Source organism: Ostrea edulis, chromosome 4, assembly GCF_947568905.1.
Source record: "Ostrea edulis chromosome 4, xbOstEdul1.1, whole genome shotgun sequence".
NCBI lineage: Eukaryota > Metazoa > Mollusca > Bivalvia > Ostreida > Ostreidae > Ostrea > Ostrea edulis.
Window position 1 is genome coordinate 87,016,856 of NC_079167.1, and position 15,867 is coordinate 87,032,722.

General features: G+C 34.4%; 1 protein-coding gene and 1 pseudogene across 1 annotated transcript; one reads left to right on the forward strand and one right to left on the reverse strand.

Moving 5' to 3' along the window:
• Positions 1-426: 426 nt before the first annotated feature.
• On the forward strand, positions 427-4,098 carry LOC125651243 (uncharacterized). The gene is made up of 8 exons (XM_056161520.1): positions 427-913; positions 1,266-1,405; positions 1,519-1,646; positions 1,767-1,937; positions 2,165-2,260; positions 2,343-2,538; positions 2,656-2,917; positions 3,008-4,098. Exons 1-8 carry the CDS (start codon positions 452-454, stop codon positions 3,296-3,298), a joined length of 1,746 nt encoding a protein of 581 aa, XP_056017495.1. The 5' UTR covers positions 427-451; the 3' UTR covers positions 3,299-4,098.
• Positions 4,099-4,426: 328 nt separating this feature from the next.
• Positions 4,427-8,004, reverse strand: LOC125675360 (uncharacterized; annotated as a pseudogene).
• Between the last annotated feature and the right edge of the window lie 7,863 nt (positions 8,005-15,867).

Genomic DNA, 15,867 nt, shown 5'->3' on the forward strand with positions numbered 1-15,867 from the left:
CAATTTCTAATAATTGTAATGTATAAATGCAATCAATTTATGTTTTATTTGTTTGTAGTATAATTATGTGATACACGTAGTTCATGACTGTCAACACTCAGGAACTATTAGAAACTTTTTTCCAGCATGGCATATCAGAACAGGTGGTGTTTTAACTTTCGATGTTGAGGGAACAAATGAACAAATAGCAATTCTGTGGAGTGTCCCTTTCTCGCCTTTCAGCAGAAATCAATTCGCCATCAAGGTTTGTCGATGAATCGTTTGTTTTTTAATTAATCATACCTATGGTAAAACCCCCTTTTCTCTCTCTATCTCACAAAAAATGATTTTATTTTTGAAAATACACGTTACGCTGGCATGCCTCATAAAGTGCATGAAATTTATACATTCAACGTTCACTTCTGTCGGATTTCCCAGCCATTAATAAGCCTTTTCACGATAAATCTCGCACATGCGCTCAAACGCTTCCGGACGGCAAACTACTTTGTTTACATTGGTGACTTTGATAACAACTATGTCAAAGCGGGAGACTTTAAACAAGTTAAAAGTAAATTCGTTGCGAAAGCTTGCTACAGAGTATGGTATTGATGTCAGTAAGAAGAAAAAAGAAGATCTCATACAGGAATTGCTAATATTCCAGACGTCAGCATCTGTTTTAACACCGATCGTGCAGCAAGATTCGGCTGTAGGATCCTTGACACTACCCTTTCAGGACAGTTTACCACCTTTCAACGCAGTATTTTATGACTCTCCAGACCACTGTTACATTCCGAAAATAACATTCGGTGATATTTACAGTTTTTTAATCGAAAGACCTTCACCATATGGGGGTACAGTAAAAAATTTCAAGGGCCTAGACAGAGCTGTTAAGCATTTCGAAGCTGGTGACGTCCAAGATATTAAGGTGTCACAGGTAAGGGATAAAATAATATTATTGTATAAATTTGTATTTCTAGAAAAAAGTTTTCATATTATAAACTCTGATTAACATCTTTGAACATGTATTTTACATGTTTTAAAATACATGTACATGTTTGTAATGAAAGAGCTATGTAGTCATGGTATTAAAGACAGTTTTAGAATGAAGATGGCATGTGAATATTTTTGATGTAGTACTGAAGTCTTTTTAGTTTTATTTTTTAGTGATGATCATTTGTACTTGTGTTCATATGCATATAAATTATCAAAATTGTCAAATTGTGTTACCATAAAACTGTAGGAGTTGTAAACTGGGGTCTTTCAAATACTCTTTATTTGATTTTTAGATAAATTCCTCAATACTGTACATCAGAGCTAAGTGTCAGGCTTCAATGAAGAAACATCACTACCAGGTGTACATTTGCATCTCTCGAAATGGACAGTCAGGGACAAGTATACATCATGGATATTGTCAATGTCCTGTGGGGTAAGCATTTTCAGAGTTACTGTAAACAATTTTATTTTAATTGTTCGATTTCTTCTTGTATTGGTACAAATGTATATCATCTCAAATCTAGGACATGTTTATTTTCAAATTAGGCTGGGGCAGAGCTGTAGTCATATTGGAAGCTTACATTTTGCATTGAGCCATGCCAAACTCCAGGAAAGCTGCACAAGTATGCCTTGCAAATGCGTGGTACCCACAGCAAGGTCTAACAAACCCAACGGTAAGTAGATTAGTAAGTAACTAAATTTGATATATAGTCTGACTATTTACAGATAACCAAATAAACATATGAACTTTGTAGCACTTTAACCGACTAGTAATAGAAAATCCATATAAACAGGTCCACTAGAAACCTTGAGCCAAAGGAAGTCTAAAGAGGATAAGACAGACAGCGACACCAATGACACAGAGAATACTTCATTTGACCCTCGCCATACCACTCACAGAGACTTTGACTTAAATGCTACACTCCTTCAGTTGAGAAATTTGAAGGAAATTTTTCCAAGTACAGGTACATGAATAGTAATTGGCATTTATCTTGAAAACTTTCATTCTAAACATTTTTTTCTATTAATAATATCAGCTAGTGTCTCAGTTGGGAAGGAAAATGTAAAGAAAACAAACTGTCAATTACTTGAAAGACACAGTACAGAGTTTGAAATTGTTTTCAGGTTCTATGATTATAATTTTGCTAACAAAATGATATTTCAAGTATGAGTCATTTGTGGAACATCCCAGATGATGTCCCAAGAGCTGAGAGGGAGATAGAGGTGGAAACATATGGAGATCCATTAGAAATGGCATCCAAAGCACTGATCTTGTCCAAGGAGAATTGTAAGAAAAAATATAGAAATAACAATGAATATATATATATCTACCATGGATATAAGATTCATTTATAAACATATCATTACAGCGCCAATCCCAATTTCAATTGATGAAAATCTGAGCGCCTATGTAGAGGAAAGGACAAGAGGTCAACGATCATGTTCCCTTTGGAGTGAACTCCACAAAGGGAGAATCACGAGTTCTCTCTTTGGTGCCATTTTAAATGCTGGACCTAACCCCAGGAACCTTGTGGACCAAATTATTAATGGGTCCAGTTTGCAAAGGTTTAGAAATTAAAATATTTACTATTATAAACATGAATTTACTATAATAATTCAGTATTTCAACTAACTTCTATTTTTACATATAAATTATAGTGAATATTATTCTTTATATCAAAGATATCAAACACTTCCTCGTCCAGTCCAGTGGGGTGTAGACCATGAGAAAGAAGCAGTGAAAGACTATTTGACTCTGCAGAATGCAGTCTCTGATGTGACAGTGGAGGCATCTGGGCTTACCATTTACCCATCTCATGCATTTTTAGGTGCAAGCAGTGATGGATGGGTAAATGATAAGTCCATGTCCATGGGAAATCAGAGAGGGGTGTTAGAGATTAAGTGCCCATACTCAATCTCTAATGAAGTAATTGTGGAAAGAGAGGTAATTTTTCATGGTATTAATGTCTTTCATTCTGTCAGTTTGTTAAAGTTATTATCATATTTTTTTTTTACATTTCATTATTATTTATAGGTCAATGAGCTAGCTGGGAAAGGGGGTTTTTGTTTGGAGGATACACCAGAAGGACCAAGACTGAAACGAAATCATAAATACTACGCTCAGATTCAGGGTGAAATGGCAATAATGGGGTGTCCGTGGGGTGATTTTGTTGTCTGGACGGCAGCCAAAGACAGCAACTGTTTTATAGAGAGAATTTTCTTCGACTCTGAATTTTGTACATACGTGATGCCAAAACTTGTTGAATTTTTTGTTCATCATATTTTGCCTTTTTATTCTGAAAATGAATTAGCTCACCTGAACTGAAGGCTAAAGCAAGCTTTTCTAATTGAAGGGTGTCCAGTGTCTGTCTGTCTAGTGTATTCTGTTAATTTTTCACATTTTAAATTTAAAAATCTTCTTCTCAAGAACCACTGTGCAAGAAAAGATATAACCTTTATGAAAGCTTCATTACAGAGTATAGACTTAAGTTTGCTCAAATCATAACCCCCAGCTTAATGCAGTACCACAACAGCCTTAAAGGGGATCAAAGTTATATATATCATATGAATACACAGGAAATATATTTAATAATCTTATTCTCAAGAAATGCAAATTCATGATCAGTGAAAGCAATAAGGAAGCATCTTTAGTTAGTGTAGATTCAAGTTTCTTCATATAATGACCCCTGGGGTAGTTTTAAACCACTTATATATTCAAACCTTTCAATATAAATGTACCAATTTCTGCTTTTCTCTATAGAAAGTGCTCAGGTGAGCAACTGGCCTATGGGCCTGTTTTTATATTAATTTCAGAGTTCATGTCTTTAAATTTCTTTATACAGATTCACAAAAATCCAGACAAATGCTCCCCCTAAAAAAGAAACCAAAACTACTGTCGACAGGGTGTATTTTGATTTAATGATGGCAAAAACAATGCAATTTTATAAGAAATATAACATGCATGTTACACACTTTGTATGTAAAAGTTTCAAGTACAGCAGCACATGATTTTTTGTCAAATAAATTACTTCTGAACCTCTAAATGATAAAAAGGAAAGAAAATCAACATGGATTTCGGTTATATTCATTTCTTTAATGTTTTGGCACATTGGTTAAAACACTGCTCATTTTAAAATTTTTTCATTTCATGAATTGTAATTGATTTAAAAAATGCATCAATTATTTTCAGATATTTAAACACATGTTCATAAACTGCATAAGCACTTAACTTGGTGTACAAAACATATATCATATACTAAATAAATGTATATTCATAAGATCAACATATTTAACACAAAAAAAATTTGGCTTTTCTTACAGCTTGCTGTACAAGTCAGGATTTACAAGCATAAAATGATTTCCCTTCTCGAGAAAATTGTACTAAGATACTGAAAGTCCTCTGTAACAATATTGTGCAAAAAAAAGAGTCCTTTTTCCCTCTTCCTTTTTTTTTAAATATGATAACAATATTACCAGTATTACTTGGAGATCACTTAAAGATTAAAGAGTTGTTCCCCTTTAGACACCTCTCATAAAATGTATAAAAACACAAATCTTACTTTCTGTTATATTACTAATGATATTAATGGTGATAGTACATGTATATAAAGGTCTGACAACACATTCCTTGAATATCTGTTTTGTAAACCTTTATAACATGTAGAAAAATATTCATAATTATCAATATATCTTGTGATTTTTAAACTTTAAATTTTCTTTAAAAATAACACCACAAGTTGTGATATTGTCAATTCAAGAGCTTTCTTGTTAAAGTAGCAATACTTCCATGACAAATTCTTAGGAAAAAATTGTATATGTGTATATTATTGAGGAAATTGTCATCTGACGTCAATATACCTGTATCTTAAATGATCATAATTATAGATACTGGTATTTACTCCAAATAAAATTTGAAAAATTGACTTATGTTATACATTGTATAGTAATTCAATTGACAAATTAGTTATTTACCAGAGGAACATCAAAATTTGTTAGCCAACAAACAACTTGAAACATTTTGGTCAAAAGAGGCTTAAGTGTAAGTGGCATAACACCATCAAAAATATGAAAATTTTTAACTCTGCCTATGCTTCTCTCAACATGAATTCTCAAAGAAGCAATTTCTTGGGTTTCAAAAACTTCATCAGTAGAGAACTGTTGTGCACTTCCTCTAAATGGTGGAATATTTAACTTGCATTTCTTTTTATTCAACACATCCCTAATGGTAAAACCTTTATCAGCCATAACACTATCATTCTCCTCTAACAACTCAATTAAACCTGATGATATTGTAAGTTCTCTATCAGATGTTTCCCCAGGCCAGCCATGAGATACAAATGTTATGACACCAGATGGACTAATACCTATTAAAAATTTTGCAGTGGAATGATGTTTTTAATTTGAAAAAGTTAAACTTTGGTTGTCAAGACTGGCTGGTTTCTGTATAAAAATTTCTGTACAATCAATGATAACTCGAACAGAAGGATATTTGGTTTTAAATGAAGATGGCATGGTTCTTTGAATAATGTCTCGAGATGGAAAAGGATTTAAACATTTTAATTCTTGCCAAAGTGGACAGATCCAGGTGGAAAAATATTTCGAAAAAGTACCCTCTGAAATTTGAAAGCGTTCAGCAATGTCACTGGTCAAGAGTCCGACCCTAAGTCTAATGAGAACAGCAAACAGCTGATCAATCAAATCCAATGAACCTGCTGAAGCTCGCTTGCGGTCGGAAGACGTATTTGTGCTTGGTCCTGACCAATACTTCATTTTCTCTGCCTTTGGCCGTAGAAAACTAAAAGTGAGTGAAAATCTAAATGTCAGTACATGTACATGCACTTTCATTCAAACATGGGAAAAAATTAAGAAATTTGATATTGAAATCATTGTGGAAGCACTATTAAGTAATAAGCATACTTGTAAAGCCACATGAACACAGCAAATGAGGGAAGTCCAGTATAAAAGCGGGTCTTGTTGTCATCATTCGCAATTTTCTGGAAACTCCATTTATGCCTGTTCACCTCTTTCTGGAGCTCCTTCACCTGTTGCTACAATGATTCATTTTCTGTCAACAAGGGGTCTGTTTCACACTGCATACCTAAGAAAAAAATTGAATACAGATTTTTTTATTGTTTCTGGAAGAAAACACCTGCATTGAACATTATAAATTAACAATGCATGTAAAAAAAAAAAAAAAAAGATAAATAAATACCGGTAATTTAAATATTAATTAGTACACATATAAATAATTCAATGTTTTTTCATATATTTTGACACTGGTTTGAAATATTTATACACTTGATGTTTATTAATTTTGTGCATCTGTTTCCATTTTTTTTTTAATTAAGTTTTATTACAACTAATTAAAAAGTATAAAAGTATACTCATAAGAAGAGTACATATTCTGATAAAAATATTAATTGTATACTTCAAACTAAGCTCTGAATAAATAAATAAAAAAAAAATAAATAAATGTTTATTCGGTATATACATAAATACATATATATATATATATAATACCAAGGATAACCCAGGAAAGCTCGAAAGCTTATATCCAATGGGGTCCTTTATTGCACAGATGTTGGCGTGAGCGGATCATTTCAGTCGGAGGACACCGGGTAAAACCCCCGTGTCTAAGCAGCAGACCACCTTACCCCCTCACATACGACCACTGCAGACCACGAGGATCTAATGCAGCAGTGAGAAGCGAGTACACTAACCACTGCACTCCTGTACACCCTATACTGCTGTACCTTTTTCTTCCAATATCTTGATGTTAACATCATCAGTAGGTGAGTCCATGCATGGCCTTTCTTGAATGGGTGGAGCATCTTCACTTGTTGATTCTATGTGACAGTAGCTGTGTGAAAACAGACTAAACCTGTGATGTTGCCGTAGAGTGTGCGTTTCTCTTTCCTCTAGCTCATTCAACTCCTGTTTTTAAGGAAATATTCATATCATGTATGTGATTGTTGTAAGAATAAAGGCATATTAATGGGATAAAAAAAATTCTAACGCTGCTATACATCTATGTGAATTTCTGTGTAGATGTTGAAAAAGGTGAAGATAACTAACAGTGATTGATCTAAAAAAAAATCTAAAAACATTACACTGAATCTGTGAAAAGGGCATCAAGCACGGACCTTCAGAATTCCATATTTAATACCGATATGTGCTTGTTCTCATTTATAAGCTACATATATATTATAGTTTGTGTAAGATGCACTCACAATTACTTTTTTTATACATGCACTCGTTAGTATTTACATGTACATGTATAAATAAAAGAGAGTATACAAAGCATGTTAGGTATCAAATTTGATCGATGAATAGTTTTCAATTAAAGAGGTCAACAAAGAATTTTGGACATAACTCATTTATCCTAACAGGGATGTGACTGAATTCCTCAGAAATCAGAGGAAAACTGGTCATGAAAACACCTCACCCTACCTGGAAAAATATCATTTTCTGCCACTTTAGATCAAATCCAGAGTGTTTCATTTTTTCGAAAATTGAGCAAATCAGGGGATTTCCTCTGAAAAGAGGAAAAATCACACCCCTGCCTAATGAGCCCTTCCGTCTCTAGATTACGTACGTCCGATCCTATTTGAATAGTATGTAAATATATTTATAAAATCACCTGAAGTAAATTTCTTTTGCTGCGTCTGTCTCTGCGGGCAGTTTTTGACTCCGAATGTGGCTTAACTTTGTAGGCGAATAATGTTGGGCGATAGTTTTCGTCTGCAGGGTCGTCACTATGCCATGACCCCACGAAATGTTCAGAACACACTCTGTTGTACTCATTAGGAGTCCAATCCTCCCTATTTATGGCTCTAACCCAAGCTGATCTCTTCTTCCTGTACTTAGGGGAACGAAAAAAACTCACACCTTTCTCTTTTGATTTATTCCTTGTCTTTTTGAACATTTAAATACCACGCACTGTATAACCATATTTACGTTGGTAATGTAAACTTTGGAATGCCGTCCGGAAGCGTTTATACGCATGCGCTGAAAACAGGACCGCAGTTAACGTGAAAAGGCTTATATAGACATACTGTATCTATCAAGATTAATAAGCGTATTGAGGAAATGGCTATTAGTACAATTTGTAAAGATATAAAGGACAAAAACATTGGAATTGTAAATATATCACAATAAATTCTTATTATAGCTGTGACACTATCATCTAACATTTCAGATACGGCCTCAAGGTAGCATTCCTCCTGCAAATAGTTATTTATATAAATATATGCTTCAGAACGCACCTTATACTGATACCGAAATCGTGAAGGAAACAGATGGGTACAAGATTATCGCGAGTATGAGCAAGGACAGCAAGGCACATCTCTGTCTTAACCTCGAAATAACTGATTAATCTATGACGTGATGGAAATGCAATCCATATGATCTACTCGAACATTGATAGGCAATATCTATTTTTAGGATATATTTTTACTTCAACATAAAAGATAATTCAATGTAAGCGACTTCAATATAAGTTGAGTAGCCTGCACATGGACACAATGTTCAGAACTGTCATAGTTGTCATTATCACCGACATTATCATTATTTGATATTAGGACAAATTTCAACAAAGTCGTTTTCGTAATATTGGGATTTATTGCCTGGGGACACTTTTACATATACGAACAGTGTAATTCATAGACTACCTATTATAGTGAATACAAATTGTGTGTGACCTTGTTATGAATATAAAAGTGTTCTAATATGAAATTTTTGATAATACCCCCGTTCTGAAACTGAGAAAAGGGTTTGAACATATTTCACCTACAATATATTCTTGGCAGGGTGCATGGACTCACATTCCCGGTCAAAGTTTATATTCTCCCGAGCCGTTGGGTGAAGGAGAATATGTATTTTGACAGGGAGTATGAGTTCATATACCCTGCTGAGAATCCATATAACGAATATGTCCTACTGCAGAGCGATCACTGTAGAAATCGGATTGACACAATCAAGAGAGGGGGGATGAAATAATTTCTTAGACAAATTTTATTTATAAATTTGTTAACTATTTTAACAAAAAACTATTAAACAAAAACAGTTGTGTTTTTTTAATTTCAACATTCCATTTTATGTGAGAAAGCGATCAATATATATAGGCCTTTAACATAATCAGTGACTCAGCAGCTGTGACGTCATACACTGTAAACTTGTTGATCACCATCGTTTTGATTCATATGATTAAGCATTATTTGGTAAACATCGTTTTTACGTCCCGAGCGGGGCTATTTTTATTATTTGAAGGAAATAAATGCAATTTTACAATGCAATTTCTGAAAATGCTAAATAAAATACTAAAAGATGGACTTGATTTCTTTAAAATAATGTTTTATTTTACGAAGCGGTTAAGTATATAGATATACCCAAACCATTTTGTATCCCATTTCGCAAATTCTATGGTCGTTATAACGATCTAGTTCGTCAATACAACCTCGCACTGGGTCAGATGCTGTCTGACGTGTTTCATACCGATTGTTAAGCCGTTCTTGGCACACTGATTTTGACTGCGGATAACTCCGTTTACTTGATCAGGATATGGGGCTCACGGTGGGTGTGACCGGTCAACAGGGGATGCTTACTCCTCCTAGGCACCTGATCCCACCTCTGGTGTGTCCAGGGGTCCGTGTTTGCCCAACTATCTAATTTGTATTGCTTGTAGGAGTTATGAGATTGATCACTGTTCGTTATCTTCACCTTGCATATATTCTTGGCAGGGTAAATGGCCTAGATTGTTCTCTGCAGTAAAATAATATAGAATATACCCGGTATGAAGATGTTTAACTAATAATATAACATATCAAACTCTTTGGTCCTTCTTCTGTTAAGATAAAAAAATTATTATGTCCGCCGCCATGTTTCTAAGGATCAAAAACTGAATCAGCATTGCTCCACGCCACTAAAAAGCTTCCATGTATGACCAGATTATATTCCTACGGTTGTTGAAGAAGAATTTCAAAGATATTTTCCTATATTCTGTGAGTATTTAACATATTGTGTGAGTATATTTTTTGTATTATGTAGGAGACGATCCCCCCCCCCCCCCTTGGTGTGTTATGAGTTAACAACTCAGCAGAATTCAGTCCCAAACACAATTAAAAAATTAACACCATTTATTAACAATTATTGAAAGATAATATCAATATCAAAACAACTAGTTTACGATAGGTATATAATGATAGTGTTCCGTTACAGGCTTGAATGCCTGGTTGAATTCACACACACAGCTGTCACAAATCAGCAGTCAAAGGTAATTCCTGAAGTCTCCCAAATATATTTTTAAATGCTTTTCATCACCAGTTCTTAAAGTGACTACAACAGTTTAACATCATAGAATTCACAGTGTATTTATACTTAAAATGAAGTCTCCGGAACATTCATAAAAGACACAGTTATGTCATCTTTACAGGTAGTGTTATGTCATCTTTATACTGCAGTGTGAAACCTCCAACGCCGAGAACAATTTAGGTCACATGTGTTTTAAAATACGTTATATTAATATGTATGTTAATACATTTGTATTACACAGCAGTGTGATACGTTTCCTTATGTTGTGTGAAAACTTTTTCAATAATTGTGTGACGATTTTTCCTATATTGTGTGACGATTTTTTCCTATATTCTATGATGATTTATGTCTCCCCTCTTTCAGGAGGAGACATTGTTTTTGTACTTTTTGTTCGTCTGTCTGTCACAAAATCTTTGAATGTTTCTCCTCTGCGGTTTATCGGATAGACTTGAAACTTTGTACAATGTTTCATTCGCTTTTGTGGATGTGTATTTTGGTGGGACAGGATGATCCAATCATTTTCCTAATAGTTATAGTGGATCTAAGAGGGGTGGCAGAAATAAGATAGCTTGTGAAGACTTCTCCTATATGACTTATCGGATGGATTTGAAACTTTGTACAATGCTTCATTGTCATTTGTAGATGTGCTTATTGATGAGGTGGAGGGTATAAAATAGTTTGTGAATACTTTTCAAATGTAGCTTATCGGAGTTCATAATATTTATGTTCCTGTTCATGCTTTCTCCTCCATACCGTGCAGTACATTAAGGTTATGTTTCATTTGCACCACTTCCAATTTGGGGAACTGGGGAGACATTTGTTTCTCAAAAAAAAAAAATTCCAGTTTTTCTATATTGTGTGACGATATTTCTTATATTGTGTGATTTTTACTATATTGTGTGACAATAATTCCTATATTAATTGCGTGAAGACAATTCCTATAGAAAATATTTCCTATAATGTGTGACGATTTTTCCTATATTGTAGGAAAACAATTCCTATATCGTGTGAAAATATGTCCTATAATGTGTGACGATTTTTCCTGTAATCAGTGAAAATGTTTTCTATATTGTATGACGATTTGTTTCTATATTTTGTGACGATTTTTCCTATACTGCGTGAAAATAAATCCTATATTGTGTGACGATTTTTCATATATTGTGTTGTCAAACTCTGGGAGGGGGATACGGATAATCAGAAGCTACACTTATTTTCACATCAGAAAATAGCGCATTTCGTCAAACAGCAAATAGTACATACCAACTAGTTAACATAACATTTCGAATAGCATAACATTTTAACAGTTTAAAAATAAAAATTGGGGTATATTGTTTTTATTTTAATCATAGACAAACATACAATCACTCTTATACACGCATGCACATCAAAAGTCTTTAACTACATTCTGAAGTAGCGAAAGGTGACGACAACGAACAGCAATCAATCTCATAGCTTTTGATAGCTCTTACAAGGAATACAAAATAGAGAGTTGTCAAATAAAAACACGTCAGACAGCATTTGACCCAATGATAGGTTGTATTGGCAAACTAGGTCGTTATAACGACCATAGAATGTGCGAAATGCTACTTTTAAACGAAACTGCTGAAACTCCCGTACCATCAACATGTTTGTCAGTAGCTTACCTCGATTTAAAAACTGACGATAAGCAGAACATACTCTTGCGTATCGAATCAATTGAGAGATATAAACACCATATGCAGGTGATAATGGAATATTGCTACATAAATATGGGAAGTTGACGATGGAGAATCTGAAATCATCCCGTTTGTCATACAGTTGAGTTACATCGTTTATATAAAACACCAAGTATGAATAATGTCACGTTTGGTTCACTTTTACCTTGCGTCAACAGACGATTAGGTCCACATCATATTCCTACAAAACTTTACTCTCTTCCATGAAAGAAGAAGATAACGAACAGTAGTCAATCTCATAACTCCTATAAGCAATATAAAATACACGGACCCCTGGACACACCAGAGGAGGGATCAGATGCCTAGGAGGAGTAAGCATCCCTTATCGACCGGTTGCACCAGCAGCGAGCCCTATATCTAGACCAGGTAAACGGAGTTATCCGTAGTCAAAATCAGCGTACCAAGAACGACCTAACAATCGGTATGAAACACGTCAGACAGCATGTGACCCAATGATACATGTAGGTTGTATTGGCGAACTAGATCGTTATAACGACCAAAGACTTTGCGAAATGCTGACTTTAAACAAGATAGTTTGAACCCCTGCACCATCAACTTGTTTGTCAGTAGCGTGCTTTGATTTAAAAACTTACTATACGCAGAACAAGCTATTGCATATCGAATCAGTTGAAAGATGTAAACGACATATGCATGTGATAATGGAATATTGCTACATAAATATGGGAAGTTGACGATGGAGCAGCTGAAATCATCCCGTTTGTCATAAAGTTGAGTTGTTAATTTTGCAGTTACATGTAATATATACTTTCAATAAATTATCGAAGCATGAGGCAGAAGTTGACGACTCTGTGGTGTCTTTTATTTTGACTTCAATGAGATATATCGAATCGACATATCCATGAAAATTATTATTGTTAATAGATAATACGTCGTCTATATATCTAAATGTCGAAAAGAAAGAAAGCAAGAAAGAGAAAAGATATGTGAAATTTAAATCCCATGATCAGTTTAATCCCGATTCTAAGTATCTATTCAGAGCACATGTAAGTAAATGCTATGATTTCCATGTACATTATGTAAATTTGTTCATGTATCGTTTCAATCACGATTTTTCTGTATGTATTTGTCAGGGTCTGTGTTTGTGTGCCCTCGATTTTGTATTTTTGTATGTTTTATTAGATAAGTCAGTATTTGTTATTTTAACTTCTTCATGCAAATAACTTTAAATTGGGTAATTGTCTTTGAACGCATTTAATAGTTAACTGATTTATTGATAAGAACTATAACGAGAGGAAACTATGTGTAAAAAAAAATCCGATCTGCCACACACCAGTTTTGCATATGTTGTGGGACAATACAATTGAAGTCTCTCTTTCGCAACGGTTATTATTTTTGTAAGGAGCAAAAATATGGTCTTGGTAGAGCAGTTTCTAGGTCTTGTAAAGTATATCCTTTTGTAATAGTTTCTGTGTAGTTTTGAAATCCATAATAGGTACGGTAACTCATAGTCAATTGTCCAATTTACTTTGATTTCGTTATTATTAATTATTACAATTTATAAAGCGCACAATTTTACAATAAAAGCAATCAAAGGTGCTGTACATAAGTAAACATTATACAAGTAAAAAAGTTAAAATCATAATAATTAAAATGTAGTGAAATTGACATGTGTGTAACAGCTAATAAAAGGCAGTAGCGAAATAAATGTTTTCAGACGGCGTTTAAAATTTGTATATTCAGTTATTGTCCTAATATTTTGTGGCAGCTCATTCCATACAGTTGGTCCTGCTATTGGGAATGATCTTGATGCAAACGCTTTTCGTTTAACGGCCGGAATAGTGAGTGTTTTGGTTCCAACGTCAAAAGATCGGGTGTAATAGGCTGCCTTCTCACGCTCAACATATTGTTAAGATATAAAGACGTGTCACTATCTTTGAGACATTTAAAAACGACACGAGCAATTCTAAATTTGATTCTAAAATATACTGGCAACCAATGCAGACTATTTAGAGCTTTTCGTGAACTGTCAGTAGATTTCCATTTTAATACAACTTTTGCTGTACGATTTTGAAGGAGTTGCAGTCGTTTGATAGTACAATTTGGTAGACCGTATAACACACTGTTAGTATAATCAAGATGACTACTCGCTAAAGATTGCATTAACTGCTTGCACGAATCCTGTGTTAGGTATTTACGAATTTGTCTCATTTGGAATATATTCAACGAGATGGTCCCGCATTTTTCGCTTACAAAGTGTTTCAAATTTGATTGTTCATCCAAATAGCATCCAAGGTATTTCATGCAAGTTGATCTTGGAACATTTGTTCCAACTACGTCAATTGATGCGATAGAAGAGAGAGATAACATTTGCCGGCTTCCAAAAATAACAAATTCAGTTTTATTTGGATTAAGTTTAAATCTGTTTTGGTTCATCCAGTCGTTGACATTGATTGGAACTGACTCTAGATTCTGTATCACATGTGATTCGTCTGTTATGTTTTTTTGGATTAAAACTGTCATACGCGGAATGGTCGTCAGCATACCCAAGCAATGATACACTGCTATTCTTTGATGGAGTTTTGAAGACTACTTGAATAAGCATTATACAGATCTGGGTCACATATGCTGCCTTGTGGTACTGAGAAATCAAGATGCAGAGGTGTGATTTTGACCAGTTGATTTGGACTTCCGCCATTCGTAAGGAGAGGTATGTTTAGAACCATTTAAGTTCCAAATTTGACACACCAAACGTAGTATGCAGAACCTCTCCAAGTATACAATGGTCTACGGTATCGAACGCTGCCGACAGATCTAACACGACTAACGCTGTCACCTGCTTTCTTCCATTTTCCACAATATATCTGAAGCTACTTTAAGGAGAGCAGTTTTTGTACTAAATCTTTTTCTGTAAGCACTTTGGTAGTCGGGTAATAGTTTAAATGAATCCAGATCTTTTGTAAACTGAAGAAAAGCACATGTTCCCACTATTTGGAGATACAACTTAGATTACTCACTGATCGATAATTCTTATATATTGTGATATGATATTCCTGGTCGGATGACTGCGGTTTTCTTTTCCTGTGCGGATACGCCAGAAGTTAGCAAACTGTTGACAATTGTAGTTATAGTTGTTAACAGCACTTTGATACATTGCTTTACCAGTGTATATTGGATTGAATCTGCAGGGCAGGTAGTTGGCTTAACTTTCATGATCACTTCGAGGACATCGGATTACGAAACTGAATCAAAGTTTGTAAACCGCTCAGGACATATAGCCCCAAGGCTAGGGTTAAATTTGTTATAATCATCCAAAGTTTTTCGAATGGTAACTATTTTCCCGTAAAATAGGAACTAAATTCATTTGCCAATGAGTCTTCACTATTACTCGATGACATGGGATTATTTTTAGTTCTGACTAATAATCCGAAGATAAGGTTATACAATTTTGATGTATTTTGACCACTTTCCACAATAGTAGAGGTTATATGAATGATTTTGTTGCATCTCAGGTGTTGCCTGTACGATCGTTTAGCACAAATGTATGTGTGGTTGTTCTCCGTGATTTTGTTGGCTCTCCATTACCGTTCTGCAGATCTACAACGTGCCTTAAGTTGATTCGACTCATTGGTAAACCGAGGTAGAGTTGGTCTAGTTGTTATAACTTTTTTAATCCCATGGTGTGTTTGTCCAGGATATCTCGAAGTTCAGTGTTGTAGAACATGTCCAAGACTTCAGGGTTGTTTTGTTTACTTATTCCTGAAGTTTGGATACATATTGTTTTTACCATTACTATCATTATTAAGGTCTTTCATTGGATGTGCTATGGGTCAGAATACCCCTCAATAGCATAGCAAAATTTACTAACAAAGATAATTAAGAAATGACACAATTTATTAGCAATTACTGTAAG